The sequence below is a fragment of the Saccoglossus kowalevskii genome, chromosome 11, assembly GCF_978046115.1.
Source record: "Saccoglossus kowalevskii chromosome 11, keSacKowa6.1, whole genome shotgun sequence".
Taxonomy (NCBI): domain Eukaryota; kingdom Metazoa; phylum Hemichordata; class Enteropneusta; family Harrimaniidae; genus Saccoglossus; species Saccoglossus kowalevskii.
Genome location: NC_140651.1, coordinates 19,627,756 through 19,654,201, shown reverse-complemented (window position 1 = coordinate 19,654,201; position 26,446 = coordinate 19,627,756). Strand labels below are relative to the sequence as shown.

Here is a 26,446-nt window from a genome sequence, read left to right as displayed (position 1 = left end):
TAAAAGCATTATAATACTACCAAAAGGGCCATTATCCATTAAAATACAACCACCATTTTCTCGAAAATTAATGTCACCCCCAACTTTTTTTAAAGTAATATCCTTATATCACCCGTAAGTACAATTTATTAGAATTTTTTCCAGCGTTTAATTAATTATGTGTTTGTCATTGCAGTATTTACCGTGGCACGTAGAGGTTCGTCTATCACACAGACATTCACGGCGGGCTTACCACGACTGTGCACTCTTGGTCACGGTAGACGCGCTTTGATACCGTAGAGGTCATACTTCCCAGAATGCACCATTTCCTCTCCATACAGGGAAATACCACTTCCGGACAGCTGTAAACAACGTGTGTGGTTCCACGCTTCATATATTAGACTGTAATTTACATTGAGAACCATGTCTTCATTTAAAAAAGTGGCGAAGTCTGGACAGAAGACTCATCGGGAGAGATCTCAGGTAACATACGTTGAAGATTGGAAGCACAATCGGCTGTCCTGTGTTGTAACGCTATATACAAAGTTGTCGATGTGGTCGTTTTGTGCAACGATCACAACGGTGACACTACATAGCGTACTGAAACAAACCCACGTGGCCCTAAGCTCAGGAGTGTTTTAGTTTGTTTTTTTATGTCGGTCCTCAGGGGTGTGTGGACCGACGACAGCCCCACAAGCAGTCCTGAACTGTGGGCTACGAATGCTTGAGACGCTGTTCTGAAAGCCAGATTCAGTCTGATTTGTGTATATTAGCCTATAATATTTCTGGCCAATTATTTCGCCCAAGAGAGGAAGGGTAGTGGTGATGGGTACTAATGACTTTTATGCATATTTATTTGAACATGGACCGACAAACGTTTGGATGAAATGCATCTCTTTCATTCCTTTAACCCACCAGTGTGTCAGCTTTCAAAGCAACTGAAAGTGTTTGACCCAATCAAATAATAAAATTTTGAACCTTACACCATGTTCACACGTGTGCCACAGTGACGTTGACCATAGACCCTCCAGTAGAGGAGGGTCTATGCGTTGACTAACTTAGTAAACAATCATGGTTTTGATTAGTCTTGTGTTCATAAGCGTATAAAGACTAAACTGAGCTGGCGTTGTTATCGGCCGCCATGTTTCTTTAAAGGGCAGTGGTCGTCGCGCCATGCATGCGCAAGGTATGGGACTTGTACAAACAAAGATGGCGCAGACTAACGAGTACAAACTGACACGCTACCAAGCTTATTTCTTTGGTGATTGGAGGGTATTTAAGGAGTCACCATAGTAATTATTGCACGTTGCACCCAGGTCAAAACTTATACTGGTGATTTTTAATAAAAGAACACAGATTGTGGGAAAATAAATGATCATCAACACAAATTTTGCACATGCGCAGCGCGACGACCACAGCTCTTCAAAATACTTACAATGAATAGAACTCCTGAACAAGGCTGACATTGAGGACATGCTTTTAAGGTGGCGTTATTGTTCACATGTGCTAAAACTGTTTCTCTGTAAGAACTGGGTGCTGGTGGAGTCTTGACAATTTTATGGCGGCTTAAACTAAATCGATGTGGCACCGACTTATATTTTTCACACATGTTTCAACACCGGCTTCTCTATAAAGCTGGCCTCCAAACCGGCTTTTTGGCACACGTGTTAACACGGTATTAGGATAGGGTTTAAACATGCCTTGAATCACAAATAAAATGCCAACATTTTAAACCCTAAACGGATGTATCGTAACACTTAACAAGTCCAACTTCAAAACTATGAAACTAATTATGAAGTATGATCTGCTCCCTGTAAAAGTTCACAGATAACGATTTATTGGACTTTTCGATTGGACTACATTTGATTTACATTGTATGAACAAAATCGTATCTTTGTACGTGAAGAAACTTTCAATTGCAACAGTTGCATTCTGTAACTGAAATAACAAAAACAAAAGATTAATCATCAAAAAAAATATATGTTTAGTCATCTTAACTCTGCCTGTGATTTGTAGGTCAATTGACATATGTAATGCTCATCTCTTATGGATATTCATGCTGTTGTTTGATCGTAATGAATATTCATGAGATTATTTTGATCAGTTCATGGATATTTACAGTATGAGACTATTTAACTCATAAAAACAAAAAAAGTAAACTAAAACTACTATGGGTCAGCAGACCTTATAATATATAACAGATGCCTGCCAGACTGAAATAATTCAGCTAGGGCTCTGTTTGGGCAGAAATCTTTCTATCACTCAAAATCCGCATCAAAGTACCATAGGTTACAAAATTGTTTAAATGTCAAGTTTTCTTAACTTTCACAATTTTTTTTCATATTTTTCACAAATTTTGATCAAGACCTGTAGCTGAGGTGAACTCATGTCCATTTGATCCACAACGAAAAAGAATAATCACCTGTACATGGCATCCATGTCTTTGCACACTGAACATTTAATAACATTTTATATGGTTATTATAACATTATTTATCTGTTTTATTTTTAGTAACTGACCCATGTATTTATATTATTTATATTCATTACAAGAATTGCTCTTATTGTGTGCAATCTTGGTCAAAAGCCAAGATATAAAATAAACTTTTGGCAAAAAGTCTGACTCTCATTAAAATGCACCTTTCTCATTTTCTTATCAAGCACATATACGCTCTTAATCACCAGTACTAGAATTCGAGGAAGTTTTTGAAATGAGTACATTTACATAATTGTCTGTTTTTTTCTCATCTTCAGTTGTCTGTAAGAAAACATTTAGGATTATTGGAGAAGAAAAAAGACTATCGACTTAGAGCAAGGTGAGTTTTAATGTCAATTGCTTTACAGAATAGAGTTCGAAATTCCCTGGGCAGAATATGATAAGTTTGCGTATAAAAAGATAACGGATATTATGTTAAATGTGTTTGAGTTTATTCACAAGGGCCGGATTTTTACCTTTTCTTCTCAGCCTTCAAATCTGATAATGTTTTCATGGAAGTCTTAACACATGTGTAAGTGATCATTATAGGTGTATATTTTCTGTAAGTGGCATCAGAAGTGATAACTGTTCACGGTTTAGAAAAATATTATATTCACTTTTGTTCTAGGTTTGTTATATAATCAGAAGACAGGTTACACTAATCAAACCTCATGTTCAGACTTCATCTATATTATCAAGAGTGCCATTTAAACACCAGTAAAATTTTTGTCACAAATCAAGCATTGTGCAAAATATTTTCAAAACTTTTGATTAAAGTCTGAAGCTAATAAAATATTATTTTTATTTTTGTGGAAAATACATAAAAATTTGCTTCAAACAGGTACCAACATTTTTGTGGGAAAACATACGGTTCTCATGACAACCCAGATGAGACGAGACTACATCAGATGTTCTTGCTTGGCTCAGACTATGATTCAACACTGACAGGTTTCCAAGTAATTTTCACGGGTTTTTATTGTCACTATTTTGTTATTTGAATACATTAGGTTTTAAATCCACAGACTTGTCAGTGACACAACAAGTTGTATTGTAATTTGACGTATAATTTAGCCGGTTCAACAAAACAAAGCAAAATTAACAAGCCATGCATGGCACAGTCCCTGTTAGTTATCGAATTTTAGATGTATAGTTTTGTTTATAGTAATATAGCTGAAATATAACCATGTCAAGATTATGATTATGATGATTGTTTAACATTAAAATGATTGGCATTTGTATCTGATCGTCAAACGAGTACTTATTGAGAGATATTGCTCTGGTTCAGCATTAATTAAAACAAAAGCAGCCATTTTGAATACATGCATATATCTATAACATGATGTATAATGAATATTTAAAATTTGAACATAATCAGTCAAAGCATGTCAGAGATGGCTCTAGAAGCCCATTCATTAAAAAAAAATGGCCGCCAGTCAGCCATTTTGAATCTTATATGAAAAACAAAATGATGTGCATCAAGGCCCTATAATGTCCAATGTATATACCAAGTTTGAACCAAATCCATCTGTAAACAGCCAAGAAATGCTTAAATTTGATGATTTTCAGTACAAAAATGGTCGCTATTCGACCATCTTGAATCAGATTGTGAAACAAATTGATGTGCATATGTATAATATTATGTATGTGTGAAGTTTGATTATGATTGGACCAGACATTTCTAAGATACAGGTCCAGACTCATGCACACACGAACAGACGCACGGATGCACAAGGGTCAAAACATAAGTCCCCGTTTTCGGACTGCATTCGAACGGGGACTAAAAAACTTGTAAGTGCAATAACCCTAATCTGATTCCTTATAGGGATTACCACAAGAAACAAAATTATTTAAAAGTGCTGAAAAAAAAGGCCTTGGATAAAAATCCTGAAGAATTCTACTTTAAAATGATCAACTCCAAGCTGAAGGTAAGTTCTTTCATTACATTGAAGTAGCACAGTTGTTATACCACACAGTGTTCTCCCCAGGCCTCTGAAGCGACACGGTACCGTGACGCTTGGAGACTCGGTCGTGATGCTTGCCCTTTGTCCGTGACGCTTGGTCACTCGCCCGTGATGCTTATGTTTTTGTTTACAAGTGTCAGTCTCGTCTTGCACGTATTTAAAACAATAACATGTATTGATCGATTTAGGTAATCCCGCTTTTGTTAGCCATACAAAGACAGTGATAAAAACGGAAGTCTGCAATATGTTGCGAAGTCTTTCAAAGGTGCAGAGCCTCCAAATCAAAAAAAAAAATTAACTAGAGTAGCAATTAAAGCCGCAAGCGGCGTCACCGGGGCCCAAGCTGATCTATCATGACAAGATTCTGTTTCATAATAAATGAGGTCACATGTTAGACAATCAGGTAGCTTGTATTATCAGTAACATGAGGTCGAAATGAAGTTGGTACCATGTATTTACCTGGTTTGGTTATCGAAATATGGTTTTCAGGATATATAATGAGCCATGTTCTTATGCACAATAATGAGATTACATAATCATATATAGCCATTTCTAATGTCAGTTACATCTTTCATTCAATGTCTTCATAATGACACTAGTTACATGTCCTGTTCTGCGACAGTGTTTCAGATATGACTGCTATGCATATTAATGAGTTCACATGACCATATATGGTCATCTGTTATTTTAATCAAATCTCTTGTTCAACGTTGTCATAATAACACAGGATCCATCACCCTAACTGCGACAGTGTTTGAGTTATAACAGTTATGCATATTAATGAGGTTAGAAGCCCCCACCCCATGGGTGCCCAGCCACGTGGCCTAGCAGTGTGCTATTGGGGCAAAATGATGCATCTGATGACACAAATGCACATACAAAATTTGAAAGAAATCAGACTAATACAAAACATGTAGTTGCATAATGTCTATTTTCACAAAATCCAAGATGGCGGCCAAACCATGTGACTGATCAAAATAATAATATTTTTCTCATATGGAGCTACGGGCAGGCATGGTAAATATAAAAACATCTAGTAGATTGGTTGAATCGTCTCTGAGAAATAAATACCCAAACTTTTTGTCAATTTTGCTTAAAATCCAAAATGGCGGCCAAACCATGTGACTGATCTGAATTTTTTTTTAGATTTCTGAAAGGGTTTGATACACTGATGCCATGAAGCAAAATTGAAAATAATCCCTCAAGTGTTGCCAGAGTAAAAAACTACTTCCTGTTTAGAAGAAATCCAAAATGGTGGCCAAACCACGTGACCAATCGTAAAAAAATGTTCAAACATAAATGGGATTCATATATAGAAGCTAAATACTACATATGAGAGCATTCTACTTGGTGGTTCTGAAGAAGAAGATTTTTAAGTGTTTTTTGCCGTTTTTAGGAAAAACAAAATGGCGGGAAAAGTCACATGACCGCTAAAGTTTTTATTGCTGATATTTATTACACATGAGTTGTACTATATACCATAAAAACATCTAGACGCCTAGACCCTCAGAAAGTGGTCAAACAGCCACTTCCGGTTTTATTTCAATCCAATATGGCTGCCAAATTAATTGACCAATCAAAATTCTGAAAGCATGTTGCACCAGTTCACATTAGGGACTATCAGTATAGAACATTATCAGACCATTCCGTTTAGCGGATTTCTCAAACGGCTTGACGAAAAAAGTTACGGAAGAAAGAAAGAAAGAAGAAAGAAGAAATTAAAGCCGCAAGCGGCGTCACCGGGGCCCAAGCTGATAAGATTCTGTTTCATGATTAATGAGGTCACATGTCAGACAATCAGCTGCAGGTAGATTGTATTATCAGTAACATGAGGTCGAAATGAAGTTGGTACCATGTATTTACCTCGTTTGGTTATTGAAATATGGTTTTCAGGATATATAATGAGCCATGTTCTTATGCACAATAATGAGATTACATAATCATATATAGCCATTTCTAATGTCAGTTACATCTTTCATTCAATGTCTTCATAGTGACACGAGTTACATGTCCTGCTCTGCAACTGTGTTTTAGATATGACTGCTTTGCATATTAATGAGTTCACATGACCATATATGGTCATCTGTTATTTTAATCAAATTTCTTGTTCACTGTTGTCATAATAACACAGGATTCATCTTCCTAACTGCAACAGTGTTTAAGATATAATGGTTATGCATATTAATGAGTTCACATGACCATATATGGTCATCTGTTATTTTAATCAAATCTCTTGTTCACTGTTGTCATAATAACACAGGATTCATCTTCCTAACTGCGACAGTGTTTTAGATATGACTGCTATGCATATTAATGAGTTCACATGACCATATATGGTTATCTGTTAATTTAATCAAATCTCTTGTTCATTGTTGTCATAATGACACAGGATTTATCTTCCTAACTGCAACAGTGTTTTAGATATAATGGTTATGCATATTAATGAGTTCACATGACCATATATGGTTATCTGTTATTTTAATCAAATCTCTTGTTCACTGTTGTCATAATGACACAGGATTCATCTTCCTAACTGCAACAGTGTTTGAGATATAACGATTACGCATATTAATGAGCTCACGTGACTATATATGGTCATCTGTTATTTTAATCAAATCTTTTGTTCAATGTTGTCATAATAACACAGGATTCCACTTCCTAACTGCAACAGTGTTTGAGATATGACAGTTATGCATATTAATGAGCTCACATGACCATATATGGTCATTTGTTATTTTAATCGAATCTCTTGTTCAAGGTTGTCATAATAACACAGGATTCATCATCCTAACTACAACAGTGCTTGAGTTATAACAGTTATGCATATTAATGAGGTTAGAAGCCCCCACCCCATGGGTGCCCAGCCACGAGGCCTAACAGTGTGCTATTGGGTCAAAATTATGCATCTGATGACACAAATGCACATACAAAATTTGAAAGAAATCAGACTAATACAAAACATGTAGTTGCATAATTTCTATTTTCACAAAATCCAAGATGGCGGCCAAACCACGTGACTGATCAAAGTAATATTATTTTTCTCGTATGCAGCTAAGGCCAGGCATGGTAAATATAGAAACGTCTAGTAGATTGGTTGAATCGTCTCTGAGAAACAAATACCCAAACTTTTGGTCAATTTTGCTTAAAATCCAAAATGGCGGCCAAACCATGTGACTGATCTGAAATTTTTTTTAGGTTTCTGAAAGGGCTTGATACACAGATGCCATGAAGCAAAATTGAAAATACTCCCTCAAGTGTTGCCAGAGTAAAAAACTACTTCCTGTTTAGAAGAAATCCAAAATGGTGGCCAAACCACGTGACCAATCGTAAACATTTTTTCAAACATAAATGGGATTCATATAAAGAAGCTAAATACTACATATGAGTGCATTCTGCTTGGTAGTTCTGAAGAAGAAGATTTTTAAGTGTTTTTTGCCGTTTTTAGGAAAAACAAAATGGCGGGAAAAGTCACATGACCGCTAAAGTTTTTATTGCTGATATTTATTACACATGAGTTGTACTATATACCATAAAAAAATCTAGACGCCTAGACCCTCAGAAAGTGGTCAAACAGCCACTTCCGGTTTTATTTCAATCCAATATGGCTGCCAAACTAATTGACCAATCGAAATTCTGAAAGCATGTTGCACCAGTTCACATTAGGGACTATAAGTATAGAGCATTTTCAGACTATTAAGTTCAGCAGTTTTCTCAAACGGCTTGACGAAAAAAGTTACGGAAGAAAGAAAGAAGAAAGAAAAAACCGGACAATAAGAATAGGGGCCTCGCCCTTCAGGCTTGGGCCCCTAAAAACCGGACAATAAGAATAGGGGCCTCGCCCTTCGGGCTTGGGCCCCTAATAATTTGCCCATTGCACGCAACGGCAACAATGTGACAAAACAAGTCACGGCGTACGTCGGGAAGATCAACCCCATTTTTGCTGCACTCTGATTTGTTATCACTCAATCGCCGGTGACGTTAATTACCCCAAAATTAAAAAAAAAAACAAGTGAAATTAAAGCCGCAAGCGGCATCACCGGGGCCCAAGCTGATCTATCATGACAAGATTCTGTTTCATAATAAATGAGGTCACATGTTAGACAACCAGGTAGCTTGTATTATCAGTAACATGAGGTCAAAATGAAGTTGGTACCATGTATTTACCTGGTTTGGTTATCGAAATATGGTTTTCAGGATATATAATGAGCCATGTTCTTATGCACAATAATGAGATTACATAATCATATATAGCCATTTCTAATGTCAGTTACATCTTTCATTCAATGTCTTCATAATGACACTAGTTACATGTCCTGCTCTGCGACAGTGTTTCAGATATGACTGCTATGCATATTAATGAGTTTACATGACCATATATGGTCATCTGTTATTTTAATCAAATCTCTTGTTCATTGTTGTCATAATAACACAGGATTCATCTTCCTAACTGCAACAGTGTTTAAGATATAATGGTTATGCATATTAATGAGTTCACATGACCATATATGGTCATCTGTTATTTTAATCAAATCTCTTGTTCACTGTTGTCATAATAACACAGGATTCATCTTCCTAACTGCAACAGTGTTTAAGATATAATGGTTATGCATATTAATGAGTTCACGTGACCATATATGGTCATCTGTTATTTTAATCAAATCTCTTGTTCAACGTTGTCATGATAACACAGGAATCATCTTCCTAACTCCAACAGTGCTTGAGATATATCAGTTATGCATATTAATGAGGTTAGAAGCCCCCACCCCATGGGTGCCCAGCCACGTGGCCTAACAGTGTGCTATTGAGGCAAAATGATGCATCTGATGACACAAATGCACATACAAAATTTGAAAGAAATCAGACAAAACATGTAGTTGCATAATTTCTATTTTCACAAAATCCAAGATGGCGGCCAAACCACGTGACTGATAAAAATAATATTATTTTTCTCGTATGCAGCTAAGGCCAGGCATGGTAAATATGAAAACATCTAGTAGATTGGTTGAATCATCTCTGAGAAACAAATACCCAAACTTTTGGTAAATTTTGCTTAAAATCCAAAATGGCGGCCAAATCATGTGACTGATCTGAAATTTTTTTTAGGTTTCTGAAAGGGCTTGAAACACAGATGCCATGAAGCAAAATTGAAAATATTCCCTCAAGTGTTGCCAGAGTAAAAAACTACTTCCTGTTTAGAAGAAATCCAAAATGGTGGCCAAACCACGTGACCAATCGTAATATTTTTTTCAAACGTAAATGGGATTCATATATAGAAGCTAAATACAACATATGAGAGCATTCTGCTAGGTGGTTCTGAAGAAGAAGATTTTCAAGTGTTTTTTGCCGTTTTTAGGAAAAACAAAATGGCGGGAAAAGTCACGTGACCGCTAAAGTTTTTATTGCTGATATCTATTACACATGAGTTGTACTATATACCATAAAAAAATCTAGACGCCTAGACCCTCAGAAAGTGGTCAAACAGCCACTTCCGGTTTTATTTCAATCCAATATGGCTGCCAAACTAATTGACCAATCGAAATTCTGAAAGCATGTTGCACCAGTTCACATTAGGGACTATCAGTATAGAGCATTATCAGACCATTCCGTTCAGTGGTTTTCTCAAACGGCTTGACGAAAAAAGTTACGGAAGAAAGAAAGAAAGAAAGAAAGAAATTAAAGCCGCAAGCGGCGTCACCGGGGCCCAAGCTGATAAGATTCTGTTTCATGATTAATGAGGTCACATGTCAGACAATCAGCTGCAGGTAGATTGTATTATCAGTAACATGAGGTCGAAATGAAGTTGGTACCATGTATTTACCTCGTTTGGTTATTGAAATATGGTTTTCAGGATATATAATGAGCCATGTTCTTATGCACAATAATGAGATTACATAATCATATATAGCCATTTCTAATGTCAGTTACATCTTTCATTCAATGTCTTCATAGTGACACGAGTTACATGTCCTGCTCTGCAACTGTGTTTTAGATATGACTGCTTTGCATATTAATGAGTTCACATGACCATATATGGTCATCTGTTATTTTAATCAAATTTCTTGTTCACTGTTGTCATAATAACACAGGATTCATCTTCCTAACTGCAACAGTGTTTAAGATATAATGGTTATGCATATTAATGAGTTCACATGACCATACATGGTCATCTGTTATTTTAATCAAATCTCTTGTTCACTGTTGTCATAATAACACAGGATTCATCTTCCTAACTGCGACAGTGTTTTAGATATGACTGCTATGCATATTAATGAGTTCACATGACCATATATGGTTATCTGTTATTTTAATCAAATCTCTTGTTCATTGTTGTCATAATGACACAGGATTTATCTTCCTAACTGCGACAGTGTTTTAGATATAATGGTTATGCATATTAATGAGTTCACATGACCATATATGGTTATCTGTTATTTTAATCAAATCTCTTGTTCACTGTTGTCATAATGACACAGGATTCATCTTCCTAACTGCAACAGTGTTTGAGATATAACGATTACGCATATTAATGAGCTCACGTGACTATATATGGTCATCTGTTATTTTAATCAAATCTTTTGTTCAATGTTGTCATAATAACACAGGATTCCACTTCCTAACTGCAACAGTGTTTGAGATATGACAGTTATGCATATTAATGAGCTCACATGACCATATATGGTCATTTGTTATTTTAATCGAATCTCTTGTTCAAGGTTGTCATAATAACACAGGATTCATCATCCTAACTACAACAGTGCTTGAGTTATAACAGTTATGCATATTAATGAGGTTAGAAGCCCCCACCCCATGGGTGCCCAGCCACGAGGCCTAACAGTGTGCTATTGGGTCAAAATTATGCATCTGATGACACAAATGCACATACAAAATTTGAAAGAAATCAGACTAATACAAAACATGTAGTTGCATAATTTCTATTTTCACAAAATCCAAGATGGCGGCCAAACCACGTGACTGATCAAAGTAATATTATTTTTCTCGTATGCAGCTAAGGCCAGGCATGGTAAATATAGAAACGTCTAGTAGATTGGTTGAATCGTCTCTGAGAAACAAATACCCAAACTTTTGGTCAATTTTGCTTAAAATCCAAAATGGCGGCCAAACCATGTGACTGATCTGAAATTTTTTTTAGGTTTCTGAAAGGGCTTGATACACAGATGCCATGAAGCAAAATTGAAAATACTCCCTCAAGTGTTGCCAGAGTAAAAAACTACTTCCTGTTTAGAAGAAATCCAAAATGGTGGCCAAACCACGTGACCAATCGTAAACATTTTTTCAAACATAAATGGGATTCATATAAAGAAGGTAAATACTACATATGAGTGCATTCTGCTTGGTAGTTCTGAAGAAGAAGATTTTTAAGTGTTTTTTGCCGTTTTTTAGGAAAAACAAAATGGCGGGAAAAGTCACATGACCGCTAAAGTTTTTATTGCTGATATTTATTACACATGAGTTGTACTATATACCATAAAAAAATCTAGACGCCTAGACCCTCAGAAAGTGGTCAAACAGCCACTTCCGGTTTTATTTCAATCCAATATGGCTGCCAAACTAATTGACCAATCGAAATTCTGAAAGCATGTTGCACCAGTTCACATTAGGGACTATAAGTATAGAGCATTTTCAGACTATTAAGTTCAGCAGTTTTCTCAAACGGCTTGACGAAAAAAGTTACGGAAGAAAGAAAGAAGAAAGAAAAAACCGGACAATAAGAATAGGGGCCTCGCCCTTCAGGCTTGGGCCCCTAATTAAAGCCGCAAGCGGCGTCACCGGGGCCCAAGCTGATAAGATTCTATTTCATAATTAATGAGGTCACATGTTAGACAATCAGCTGCAGGTAGATTGTATTATCAGTAACATGAGGTCGAAATGAAGTTGGTACCATGTATTTACCTGGTTTGGTTATCGAAATATGGTTTTCAGGATATATAATGAGCCATGTTCTTATGCACAATAATGAGATTACATAATCATATATAGCCATTTCTAATGTCAGTTACATCTTTCATTCAATGTCTTCATAATGACACTACTTACATGTCCTGCTCTGCGATAGTGTTTCAGATATGACTGCTATGTATATTAATGAGTTCACATGACCATATATGGTCATCTGTTATTTTTAAACAAATCTCTTGTTCACTGTTGTCATAATAACACAAGATTCATCTTCCTAACTGCGACAGTGTTTTAGATATGACTGCTATGCATATTAATGAGTTCACATGACCATATATGGTTATCTGTTATTTTAATCAAATCTCTTGTTCACTGTTGTCATAATGACACAGGATTTATCTTCCTAACTGCGACTGTGTTTAAGATATAATGGTTATGCATATTAATGAGTTCACATGACCATATATGGTTATCTGTTATTTTAATCAGATCTCTTGTTCACTTGTTGTCATAATGACACAGGATTCATCTTCCTAACTGCAACAGTGTTTGAGATATAACGATTACGCATATTAATGAGCTCACATGACTATATATGGTCATCTGTTATTTTAATTAAATCTTTTGTTCAATGTTGTCATAATAACACAGGATTCCACTTCCAAACTGCAACAGTGTTTGAGATATGACAGTTATGCATATTAATGAGCTCACATGACCATATATGGTCATTTGTTATTTTAATCGAATCTCTTGTTCAACGTTGTCATAATAACACAGGATTCATCATCCTAACTACAACAGTGCTTGAGTTATAACAGTTATGCATATTAATAAGGTTAGAAGCCCTGACCCCATGGGTGCCCAGCCACGTGGCCTAACAGTGTGCTATTGGGGCAAAATGATCCATCTGATGACACAAATGCACATACAAAATTTGAAAGAAATCAGACTAATACAAAACATGTAGTTGCATAATTTCTATTTTCACAAAATCCAAGATGGCGGCCAAACCACGTGACTGATCAAAATAATATTATTTTTCTCGTATGCAGCTAAGGCCAGGCATGGTAAATATGAAAACATCTAGTAGATTGGTTGAATCGTCTCTGAGAAACAAATACCCAAACTTTTGGTCAATTTTGCTTAAAATCCAAAATGGCGGCCAAACCATGTGACTGATCTGAATTTTTTTTTAGATTTCTGAAAGGGCTTGATGCATAGATGCCATGAAGCAAAACTGAAAATATTCCCTCAAGTGATGCCAGAGTAAAAAACTACTTCCTGTTTAGAAGAAATCCAAAATGGTGGCCAAACCACGTGACCAATCGTAAACATTTTTTCAAACATAAATGGTATTCATATATAGAAGCTAAATACTACATATGAGAGCATTCTGCTTGGTGGTTCTGAAGAAGAAGATTTTAAAGTGTTTTTTGCCGTTTTTAGGAAAAACAAAATGGCGGAAAAAGTCACATGACCGCTAAAGTTTTTATTGCTGATATTTATTACACATGAGTTGTACTATATACCATAAAAAAATCTAGAAGCCTAGACCCTCAGAAAGTGGTCAAACAGCCACTTCCGGTTTTATTTCAATCCAATATGGCTGCCAAACTAATTGGGCAATCAAAATTCTGAAAGCATGTTGCACTAGGTTACATTAGGGACTATAAGTATAGAGCTTTTTCAGACTATTCAGTTTAGCAGTTTTCTCAAACGGCTTGACGAAAGAAGTTGTGGAAGAAAGAAGAAGAAGAAGAAGAAAGAAGAAGAAATTAAAGCCGCAAGCGGCATCACCGGGGCCCAAGCTGACAAGATTCTGTTTCGTAATTAATGTGGTCACATGTTAGACAATCAGGTAGCTTGAATTATCAGTAACATGGGGTCGAAATGAAGTTGGTACCATGTATTTACCTGGTTTGGTTATCGAAATATGGTTTTCCGGATATATAATGAGCCATGTTCTTATGCACAATAATGAGATTACATAATCATATATAGCCATTTCTAATGTCAGTTACATCTTTCATTCAATGTCTTCATAATGACACTAGTTACATGTCCTGCTCTGCGACAGTGTTTTAGATATGACTGCTTTGCATATTAATGAGTTCACATGACCATATATGGTCATCTGTTATTTTAATCAAATCTCTTGTTCACTGTTGTCATAATAACACAGGATTCATCTTCCTAACTGCAATAGTGTTTAAGATATAATGGTTATGCATATTAATGAGTTCACATGACCATATATGGTCATCTGTTCTTTTAATCAAATCTGTTGTCATAATAACTCAGGATTCATCTTCCTAACTGCAACAGTGTTTAAGATATAATAGTTATGCATATTAATGAGTTCACATGACCATATATGGTCATCTGTTATTTTTAATCAAATCTCTTGTTTACTGTTGTCATGATAACACAGGATTCATCTTCCTAACTACAACAGTGCTTGAGATATATCAGTTATGCATATTAATGAGGTTAGAAGCCCCCACCCCCATGGGTGCTCAGCCACGTGGCCTAGCAGTGTGCTATTGGGGCAAAATGATGCATCTGATGACACAAATGCACATACAAAATTTGAAAGAGATCAGACTAATACAAAACATGCAGTTGCATAATTTCTATTTTGACAAAATCCAAGATGGCGGCCAAACCACGTGACTGATCAAAATAATATTATTTTTCTCATATGGAGCTAAGGCCAGGCATGGTAAATATAAAAACATTTAGTAGATTGGTTGAATCGTCTCTGAGAAACAAATACCCAAACTTTTGGTCAATTTTGCTTAAAATCCAAAATGGCGGCCAAACCATGTGACTGATCTGAAATTTTTTTTAGGTTTCTGAAAGGGCTTGATACACAGATGCCATGAAGCAAAATTTAAAATATTCCCTAAAGTGTTGCCAGAGTAAAAAACTCCTTCCTGTTTAGAAGAAATCCAAAATGGTGGCCAAACCACGTGACCAATCGTAAACATTTTTTCAAACATAAATGGGATTCATATATAGAAGCTAAATACTACATATGAGAGCATTCTGTATGGTGGTTCTGAAGAAGAAGATTTTTAAGTGTTTTTTGCCGTTTTTAGGAAAAACAAAATGGCGGGAAAAGTCACATGACCGCTAAACTTTTTATTGCTGATGTTTATTACACATGAGTTGTACTATATACCATAAAAAAATCTAGACGCCTAGACCCTCAGAAAGTGGTCAAACAGCCACTTCCGGTTTTATTTCAATCCAATATGGCTGCCAAACTAATTGACCAATCGAAATTCTGACAGCATGTTGCACCAGTTCACATTAGGGACTATCAGTATAGAGCATTATCAGACCATTCTGTTCAGCAGTTTTCTCAAACGGCTTGACGAAAAAAGTTACGGAAGAAAGAAAGAAGAAAGAAAAAACCGGACAATAAGAATAGGGGCCTCGCCCTTTGGGCTTGGGCCCCTAAAAACTGAACGATAATAATAGGGGCCTCGCCCTTTGGGCTTGGGCCCCTAATTATGTCGCATTAGAAAGAAAAGTATGAATAATTCAACAGCAGACGAGACGGGTTGAGAAAAAACGAACTCTGACCTCTGGAAATACCCCATTCATAGGGTGCCTTAGTACAGAAAAACGCCGCCCTAAGGCGACATAATGCACGTTGCAACATTGTGACCGGTGCATGCTGGGTTACCAGGGGTTCTGATCGAGGTAACAAAGATGGCGGCGTAGAATGCATGAGTTTCCGCGATGTTTAAAAACAACATCTCGTTGGCGATTTTGATGTAATGCCTATGATAATCGTCAATGAATCGTTTTAATAAACAATTTGTGTATTTCACACCAAAAAGTCAGATACCGATGATCGCAATAGCAGCGGTGAATACCCGTCCAACGCAATGCCGCCAGCTGACAATGTTACGGTGATCGTAGCGTTGTACTCACAAGGTATATTGCAGTGAAAAATCGCCGAACTGCCATTGTAGAATTTTTTTTTAATTATTGATTTATTAATTTCAACATATTTCGATATTATGCCGACTTTATAAATTTAACCAAAAAATGTATTCCCCGACGTTTATATGAACCGACATTGACATGGGCTCTAAAAACTTATACACAATGATGAACCAGTTACATCCATGGATAACAGTATATTCACTGACTGGCTATAACACAAGTTTTTCAATTTTTTTTCCTTTTTATGATGTTCCATTTCAAACTTTATTTGACTTGATACAAAATCATAAAATACAATGCAGTAAAATGATATAAAATTTATTAGATATAAAAATATCTTGTCTTTAATTAATTGTAGATTGACAATATTTGTTGGGAAAAACTGATTACTATGCAAATTAGATGCATTGTTATGCAAATTGGCCGTGATGCTTGACATGAAGTCTGGGGAGAACACTGCCACATCTTGTTCAAAATACTGTAAAATACTTTATTTTAGCTGGAATTAATTTTCGCTGAAAATACTTTTTGAATGATTTGTATGGACTTTATTTTCACTGATTCTTAGTGAGTTGAATGTAAAATATAGGAAAAAAATGTATATTCGCTGGATTTTACTTTCACTGAATCACCCCTTCAGCGAAAATAGCGAAAATAAATTCCAAGCGAAAATAATAGATTTCACAGTAGGTCAAGTGTCAACAAATGCAGCATGTGTAAAAACATTATATGTCTGCATGAAAATTTAAACATGGGCTGCATGACAACTTAGTTACTATTGATGCTGTCATTCTGATTTGTTCTATATTCTTGTTGGCTGACAATCAAGTTTTTCATTTGAGAGAATCAGAAAGTGAGGGGGGGGGGCTGTTCAGACTCAGTATGCAGTATACTTTCAAGAATTACTTACCCATTCACTTTTTTTTTAATAAATTTTTAAAAATTTGAAAATTTGGTGGTTGAATTAACCAGCCAATCAAAGAGCGTAGTGCGAAAATGTTATTTCATCGAATAAAATAAAGCTCTCATTTCCATTTTTGATACATGAAAGGCACCCCCCTCAAAAAAAAATGCATGAGGGATGGTGAGCAGATATAACTCACCTTGGGGGAAATGCATTCATCTGATTCACCTTGGAATCAGAGCTGATACAGCATGTGGCAACAGACATGAAACCAAATACTGGGATTATTAAATTAGCAATGAGGTCGTATTTCAATTCACATAGGCCGGACAGGATATTAGCAGATAATAGTTGTGTTCACGTTACACGAAGTACGGGCTAAGATTTAAGCTGATTTAGGCTTATCTAGCATATTTGCATTTTGGCTAGACCCAATTGCATCCATGCACAGGGAGGGCCAGTCGTTAGCACGGGCTAAGGGCTGCCATTAGTCGGTAAGCCGCTATTTATGAACGAAAAATGGATGACACGCGCGGTTCTATTTCTGCTGCTGGTCTAATTTTGAAGCGACATGCACAGGAACGCGAGAGAAGACGGTCCCAACTTATTTGGATGCACATAAACAGTATACAACGGGCGTAACAGCGTTTTATTAATGCATGTCGTAGACAGCGAACCAAATTTATTTTGTCTACGATTGGAGCTGCTGTACGCTCTACTACAGTGACCCGATTAGTGTGGAAGTGAACGCGGAGTAATGACTGGTGGAATAGTGTCGTTATACGAACATGGGACAATTTTCACACCCAAAGGTCGCCGCAGAGGGCGCTTAGCCCTGGGCTAAGCGTTCGAGCATACTTCGTTAGCTCGTGCTAAGGTCTAGACCGCGTCTTAAATTCGGATCAGATTTAACCCGTACTTAGCATTCCTTAACCCGTGCTAAGCGTTCACGCACGTTTTCTTAGCACGGGCTAAGGAATTTGACCTCTTAGCCCGTGCTAAGGAGCTGTGCGTGAACGCAACTATAGTGTTTAGGCAGTGGACAAATAAACCGACATTGATCAGCGATGATGAGGGTTTCCCGTAGTAAATATTTATGAATGTTTTATAAATTTCCTCAAAAAATGTAATTATAATTGAATTTAAATTGTGTATTATTTACTTTTTATGTAGGATGGCATACATGTGATCAAGAACAAAGAAGAACCAGTTACAGAAGAACAAAAGAAGTTGATGCAAGCCCAGGACATCAAATATGTCAACTACAAGAGAATGGTAGAAGCCAAGGTGAGTAATCCTTTCATGTACATTGGCACATTGTGAGACATGCAAAACTGGTTGATTAGAAATTAATAATTTAAACTGAATCAAAGTAAACACATTCCCAATTCTCCTTTCATATACTAGTACTTGCTTATAGTGTAAAACATGAACTCCTCTGTAAAATGAGAATTCTTATTGAATTGCCAAACCTAATTGACTTGGTGTAAACCCAACACCTGTCTATGTATAACAGACCTCACTGTTAATTCTATTGTGTTGTGTGCATATAGTGTGAAGCCTGTATAAATTGAAACTTCTGTACATATGTTTCTATGGTCTCTATGTTTGAACTGGAAAAATCATCTGCTGATCCTAATATGAATCAAATATGGTTGTTTAAACCATGGACCTAAGAAAGAGAGGGACAGGCAACTGGATTATAAAACAAAGGATTTCACGACATCGGCGTGCAACGTGGGTTACTACAGTTATAAACAAATGACCAAGCTAAGGAAGCCGTATGCCGTCACTCACAATCAATCGGCTGTGCAGTTTGCAACACGTCTTTCAGTGCTTGTGCTCATTACATGGAATTTTTAATTTCAATATAAGATCCATTTGTTTGTACTGGTTACCCCCGGTATTAGGTGACGCTTAATATATGCAGAGTTACAATTCGTTTTATTTTTCATCAGTATAAATTAACTACTCGGCTGATTTTATGTGCGGTGACAAATGGTTGACTAATACTTATCCTGCGACTGCCACGTTAATAAAAACACTTGTTGTTTGCATTATCGTATTTTCACTTAAATCATACTATTTTCAATGATACTTGCGTATTTTAGTTTTGCTAGTCTATATTTTAAAATCGTAATTCTGAAATTTCCGAACTGTCTGAAAGGCCATCTGGACAGAAAGGACTCGTCCAGATTGTTTTTAGATTGCTGTATTTTCGCCCCATTTCTCAAAAATAATCTATTGTTCCAATTTTTTGCAGTTTTTACTTGAGTCCTGCCATTTTCGAAGTAATTAGGGTATTTTATTTTGATGACTTGCTGTATAAAAGTCGAATTTATGAATTTTCTAAACTGTTTGAAACCGTGAAAGTCAGCAGCTTACACCGGAAATGGCTGACCTGGTCTGTTTTAGATCGCTGTATTTTCGCCCGATTTCTCAAAATAAAAACATCTGTTGTTCAAATTATTGCGTTTACTAAATAATTTGGGTATTTTAATTTGATTACTTGCTTTAAAAAAAGTCGAAATTCTGAATTTTCTAAACTATTTGGAAACGTGTGATACTAAGTGGAAAACTCATTAACATACAATTAGCATATTCATGACCGTCGCTTCAGTAGTCACGCAGGGAAACTCACGTGTTTTGAGCGATTTCACGAGTGCTGCCGACAGTACAAATAAACAGATGGTTGTTTATTCGTTAATAGGATTGTGAGATTATTTGGAGGATTATAACCCAGGTTAAATAAAACAAAAGAAATAATGTAGTTGCCTGTCCCTCTCTTTCTAAGGTCTATGTTTAAACTGAACAGTTTTATTATCCTTGTGGGAAAGAGTGGTTTCACTGTACTGTCTTTTGCATAATTTATACATATATGGCACACAGTGCATTAATATCTACATGGAATTTATTTTGTTCATGTTTATTCTCTCCAGAAAATTGAGAAGCTGAAGTCCAATCTTCATATGTTAGATGATTCAACAGAAAAACCTAAAAATAAACATCTATTCTTTGTGGACTCTGAAAAAGAAGGTATGTCAGCCATGTATATTACCAGAGGTACATTACTTGGGGTTTGCAACTACAGTGACATGATATCAAAATCCTGTAAGTGTTTCAATCTCGCTCTCGCATAAGCGTTCCAACTCAGAAAAATGCGAATGCGCATGCCTGAGATAACTAGGATACTGGGATGTCCAGGTGGATCAAAATAGCTGCTCACGTTATGACGGATTACGATAACATATTTTTTTCACTATGAACGTGGTAGTACATGTTTCATTGTTTTATTACATATTGCCTATGTCATGTCAGAAGGTAGTATCATCAGTCTCACTATCTACGAGATGAGACTTGAATGGGATCTTGGCATGATGTCACCATACAGTACTATGCGCGTTGCAAACCTAAAGTAATGTACCTCTGATATTACACACTCTGGTCATCACTACCTGTAAAGATACTACTTAGTTGTGACCATTGCATTGAATCGATTATAGAACAAGGGAATAACAAAGAACGGTAGAAAGTCAAATGTAACAAAGTTTTCATGGGATAGATGTAGAGGAAATATTTTCATCATAAACGTATGTGACTTGCTCCAAATTCCTGATCACTGGAAGCATAGTGGTTGTTGTATCTGATGATGGATATAACCAAGTACAGTGACTACCTGTGGTTAAACAACAAGAAGGGTTGACATCCCCCCCCCCTCCTGGGTGTCAAGATGCCCTACAAAAAAATTTATTTCACAATTTCAAGCAGTCCAAGATATTGTCTGAAATTGTGGCCTTGAAAATTGGGTCCAAATCCTGAGCTTTTTGCTTGTACTATGTACATGCATAACCTGTATTTTGGCTCATGAATGCTAGCTTTGGCAGTATTTAGTCTGAATGCACTAATAGTAAATTACTGTGATTAATTGAGCCCGTACATTGGCTTCCTGTGCATCTTAATTCTCTCCCATAGCAAAGTGTCTTGTACAACAGCTGGTAATGCTAATGTCTATTTCTGTTACAGTTAAAGAGTTTGATGCTGCTAAGCGTCTTGATACACTGCCAGAGTTGCTACCAAGAACCTACAACAGACCAACGAAAAAAACATTACAGACAGCAAGGCTACTGGGTCAAACAGATGCAGATAGCATACGAGTGAGTTTCACTTGCATCTTCAGTGCTTACACCATTGAAAAACATTTTCTGGCAGATGTTCACAATTATAGTGTTTTTACATAATTTTTCTCATTTACAACATGTACTGGCTGTTTAGGTGATTTGGAACTTCAGTGCCTTCATGAGAGATACCTGCTTCTCATTATTAAACAGATTAAATAAGTGCCAGTTACCGTAGTAGGTTTTTATGCTTATAACTGCAAGGCTTGCTATCCCAAATGACTTAAAGCGGCACTGTGTACATTCCACTGTTCTATCATTGTTCTTTTTTTTCCTGGTTGGTTTATACACAGTTGCTCATGGTCAGAGCCTTACCATTATCGATATGAAAAAAACAATCACATCAGACATAATTTTGAAAATTGTTTGATTTTACTTGCTATGCATGTAAATGCACAACTGAATTTTAACAGATCTCTAAAACTGGCCGTTTCATTTATGTAAATATTCAGTATCACTGGAATATGAATATGTGTTTACAGTCTTCAAATAGGTCATCGTACTGTGACATCATTGTTTATATTTTTGTCAACCAACATGTTAACATCTGATAAAAAATGTCACTCACTGATTAACACTAGCTTGTGATTCGCTGTGACAACATTGCTTGGACATTTTTCGACATGCTTTGTTCGATCACATTCACACTTACTACAAAGATCATGTATAATGACTTACATATGCACATCAATCAGTGTTCTCCCCAGAAATGTTCCATAGAGTCGCGGCTAATTTGCATAATAATTAGCATATAATTAACATAAATTAACATATTGTTTGTCATATGGGGAAATAAAACAAAACCAGTTTTTTTCCTTTTTTTTTCTATTTATTTTATGTACAATCTGTATACAATAAAAGTGCACTGCATGTTTAGTATTGCAAATGTCCTGCAGAAATACTGAGTTTTCTGTTTTTTTTGCTTGGCCCAGCAATCAGCAACTTTATAAAACCCTGTTCCGTCCCGGTAAATTAAACATTGGGTTGATGATTCTTAGTGCTTATCTTCCGTTTCTGTTGTTTTCCGGTTAAGTACTACAATTGTTACGAGTCACGATACTTACGCTACTATGTTCGAGCAATAATAGTTTTTCTGGCTGAAATTATCCATCTATATGTATTTTTTTAATCGTCGATGTTGTCTGTTCAACACAATTGTGAACAAGTCGAGACAACGAAGTTCTGAATTACGAATTGTCGCCATTGTTATACCACGTAAAATTGAGGCTTTTCCTCCAAGAAATAACACAAGTGTCACTCCAATTTCCAAACGTTTCTTGATTAGAATTCCTGATAAATATATTATTTTTCATTATGCTTCACTTAATTCATCCGGATCTGTGCACGATATGCGATCCGAGTGGGAAGTTCACGCTCGCTGGATCTTACGTGGATGACGCCATCTTGTATTCACGATCACGAGGTCAAAATTGTTTACATCATAAATATATATTTTTTCACATTTTGATCTCAAAAAACAAATACAATATCAAAAATACTGATAAAAATCAAAACCTAGAATAATAGTATGACCACATTTCTAAAAATAATAATGAAAATACGTTTCGTACACACCGGAAACATGTGGTTTTTGACCCCAAGTGTGACTATATCATTTGCATATGAATATACGTTTGGCAAAAAGCGTTTGACACCGGGGCTTACGGCTTTGTCTTTATAGAACTGCTTTGTTTTTTTAAACGATATCCAACCAATGAGAAACAACAGGGGTCTATCCCGGGAAATTGGCGTTGATACAATGCATTTGTAGATTTAACTAGTTAGCCAGGAAACTTTACAGTCTGTGAGAGCATGGAGGTAAAAAGAGATATCTCTTTTTACCTCCATGGTGAGAGACTGAAGAAATCAGATCACAAGATAAATAATAGCATCGCGGAGGAAACACATAGCGTTGCGGGCAAATCCGATCGCGCCGCGGCCCGCGACGCTGTTTTGGCCTGGGGAGAACACTGATCAATTCTCATGATCATTTGATCAAGTATGGCTGATGGGCAGCCATTTTGGTCCTGATTCTTGAACATATTTGGGACTGTTTCTTAGAGTTGAACATTCAAATATTGTATGAGGATTATACATGTTGGTTACAGGTGCACGTCATGTTTTTTTGAGATTCATAGAAAAAAATGGTTGATTTGTGACTGCCAGCAATGACTGAATGCATCACTGCACTATTCAGCCAAAAGTATACCCACACTTCAGGATTGCTGCTAGTGATGAAATTTGGCATTAAATACAGAACAGGGACGGTGCATTGTCAAAACTTGTTTGCATTTGAATTGATGTTTCTGTACAAATTAAAATATTACAACATTGCAGGAAAAAAGTGTTGGAATAACCTTTACAATCTGTACTCCATTTAGTAATACTTACAGTCAGCATATAAATAAAAATGTTGGGTTAATAATCACTATACGAGTCATAAAAGACTACTTTATATAATTGCCTGATGTACATATTTTGTTTCAGTACTTGGCCAATGAAAGAAGAAGACAATACAAAGAGCTGACCAGCAGAATAGAAAGAGAGAAGGAGCTTCATATTGTATCTCAGAAAATGGAAGTTCTAAAAAACTTGATGGTATGTTATTTATAGAGAGAATTGTGTGTCACTACAGTGTTTGGTTTGGAAACTCAATTCTTTGAGTGGATGTGGTCGGGATTGGGTTTATTGGTATATTTATGTTGTTCAGAGTTCCCAAATTTATTTGGGTTGGAATAATTACACACTTGACATGTATCTTTCATAAGTGTGCTACATTTGAGAATAGAGGTTGCCAAATCTACTTGCTCAGACATAAACACTACTGTCACCGCCATATTGTTCACTAAAATAGCAACATTGCCAGCTCAGTTGCTGATTGGTTTGCTATGCGTGCCTGGAGGTCTTGTTTAGAACAAACCAAACTCAGCAGGACATTTCAAACTAATACTGAGGGACTCAGACATCACAATGCAATTGCCTTTCAATTTATTTCATTCAATCGTATAAATTTATATACTGTAAAATGACTAATTTTCACTGGGTTTAAATTTCGCTGATTTACCATTTCGGGCATATTCAGTGGGTTTTAAATTCACAGTTTAATCATTTAGATAATGTGTTCTATGCTAAATTTTACATATTAACTGGGTTTTAATTTAGCGCATTTTCCAGTCAGCGAAATAAGCAAAATTAAAACCCAGTGAATAATTAATCCCTTTACAGTATAATAAATGGCAAAGTTACCCGAACAAAATGTATTTACTGACACAGTATGAAATGTCAGGACACAGTCGATGGCATTTCTGGTGCTTATTTATGTTAGTAAATGAGTGCATTTAGCCAAATAGCTCACCCTTGTAAAAGTGGTTTGAACTAAAAAGTTCTAATCATCTAATGATCTTGAGACACGCGTAACAAACCAGGCAGCAACTTAGCTGGTAATGTTGCTGTTTGGGTGTTCAGAACAATATGGCAGTGACAGTAACTGCTACCACTTTGAAAGGAGCATGGTTAAGATCTGCATGTTTATAATAATGGCGTGATGATTGCTAACAAATTCATTGAAATTATCATATCCTTAGTCACATATCTGCATAAAACTCATGGGAGGTGTTTAAGAATAATAATAAGATGCGAATATCAGTGTGACTGTCACCGTGAAGCACATGTGTGATTTTTATGTAAACTAACCAATGTATTTTACATGTGACGTATACGTGGCATGAAACCTATATCAAACACAACACAATAACTGGAGTCCAAATTTTGACAACTCTGTTTTCACTTTGCAGGACAAAACACAGAAAATAAAAAAAAAAGAGGAAACCAAAACAACACCTGCTGTGTATAAATGGGTTGCACAGAGAAAAAGGTGATAGTGAATATCTCAACATGGCCGGGTGTGGAATGTAATCTCCTGTCAACCTTTGTGAAGCAAACATACCAACAACAATAAATTCACCTCCTATCGCTTTGTTTTATTGTAATGTATTTGTGATATAAATCAGAATGGGATTCTTCACAAATAGTTTGATTCAAAGCCAGGTGTTTCAAATATTGCCATGTAGATTTGTGTTTTCTCTCAACCTGAATTCATTTTTTATGCAAAGTGTCACTGGTTTTATTTGCATACAGGTATTAATTGATTAGTCAACTATCTTATATATTATATAAGTATATCAAATTATAAAATGAGATAATTGTGGGTATGAACTTATAAAACTCTGCCCTAGTTTTCTCTTTACAAGTAAACTGAGTGTTATAATAATAACTTGGATGCATTACATTCTTTTCATGTAGTAGTATGCCCTCTTAGCTGACACACAATGGGGCAGACTGTCATGCAGGCTTAATCAGTTTATAGTATGAAGCTTGTTTCAAAAAATGACATTGAGTAAAAAAAATATGAAAGCATCCATCTCTAAGATCAGGAGAAAATGTAGTTAGTTCTAAACACTAAAATACATTGTCATAAAAATAAAATGCTCTATGATACTCCACTGTGCTTTTGTCTTCCCAACTCATTTTCTTCTTAAACTGTATATCACTCACTAATAGTTAAGATGTATGTGTACAGGTTTATGTTGCACTGATTTCTAAGGAATGGACTCATCAGATTTTGATGACACTCAGTATGTAGATGCTCTTGGACAATGCACATATCATGAAAGGGTAGTAGAATTTGTCAAAACTGGTGATCTCAAGTGCTAACTTATGCAACTTGTTAACTGGTGGATAACTTATTTTGAATGCATTGTAATGTTAAACTGCAGGCCGTTGTGATAGCACACATTTACATCGGAGATGTACTTGCCTCTTTAAGGACAATTTCTGTTTCCATTACAGTGCACAGAAGAGTATTTCATCATGATTTTAATAATTCCATAGTATGATTCAATCAAAATTTTCACTTTTAGAATTGTTTCACTTGATTAATTGACACAGGACATATATAAGGTAGAAATTAATTATGCAAATTAAATTTAAATCTGTCACTCAACCTGGTACGTAAATGCACAGAGGAATTTATATAGCCACACCTGGGTTTTTGAAAATAAACTGAAATTCAC

The 26,446-nt window shown here is 36.0% G+C and overlaps 1 protein-coding gene across 1 annotated transcript; it reads left to right on the top strand.

The window, feature by feature from the left end:
* Window positions 1-292: 292 nt before the first annotated feature.
* Window positions 293-25,402, top strand: LOC102805288 (putative U3 small nucleolar RNA-associated protein 11). The gene is made up of 8 exons (XM_085504990.1): window positions 293-462; window positions 2,733-2,794; window positions 4,277-4,379; window positions 18,373-18,486; window positions 20,139-20,235; window positions 21,223-21,353; window positions 23,862-23,972; window positions 25,169-25,402. The coding sequence occupies exons 1-8, from the start codon at window positions 403-405 to the stop codon at window positions 25,250-25,252; spliced, it is 762 nt and encodes a 253-aa protein (XP_085361116.1). The 5' UTR covers window positions 293-402; the 3' UTR covers window positions 25,253-25,402.
* Window positions 25,403-26,446: the final 1,044 nt, after the last annotated feature.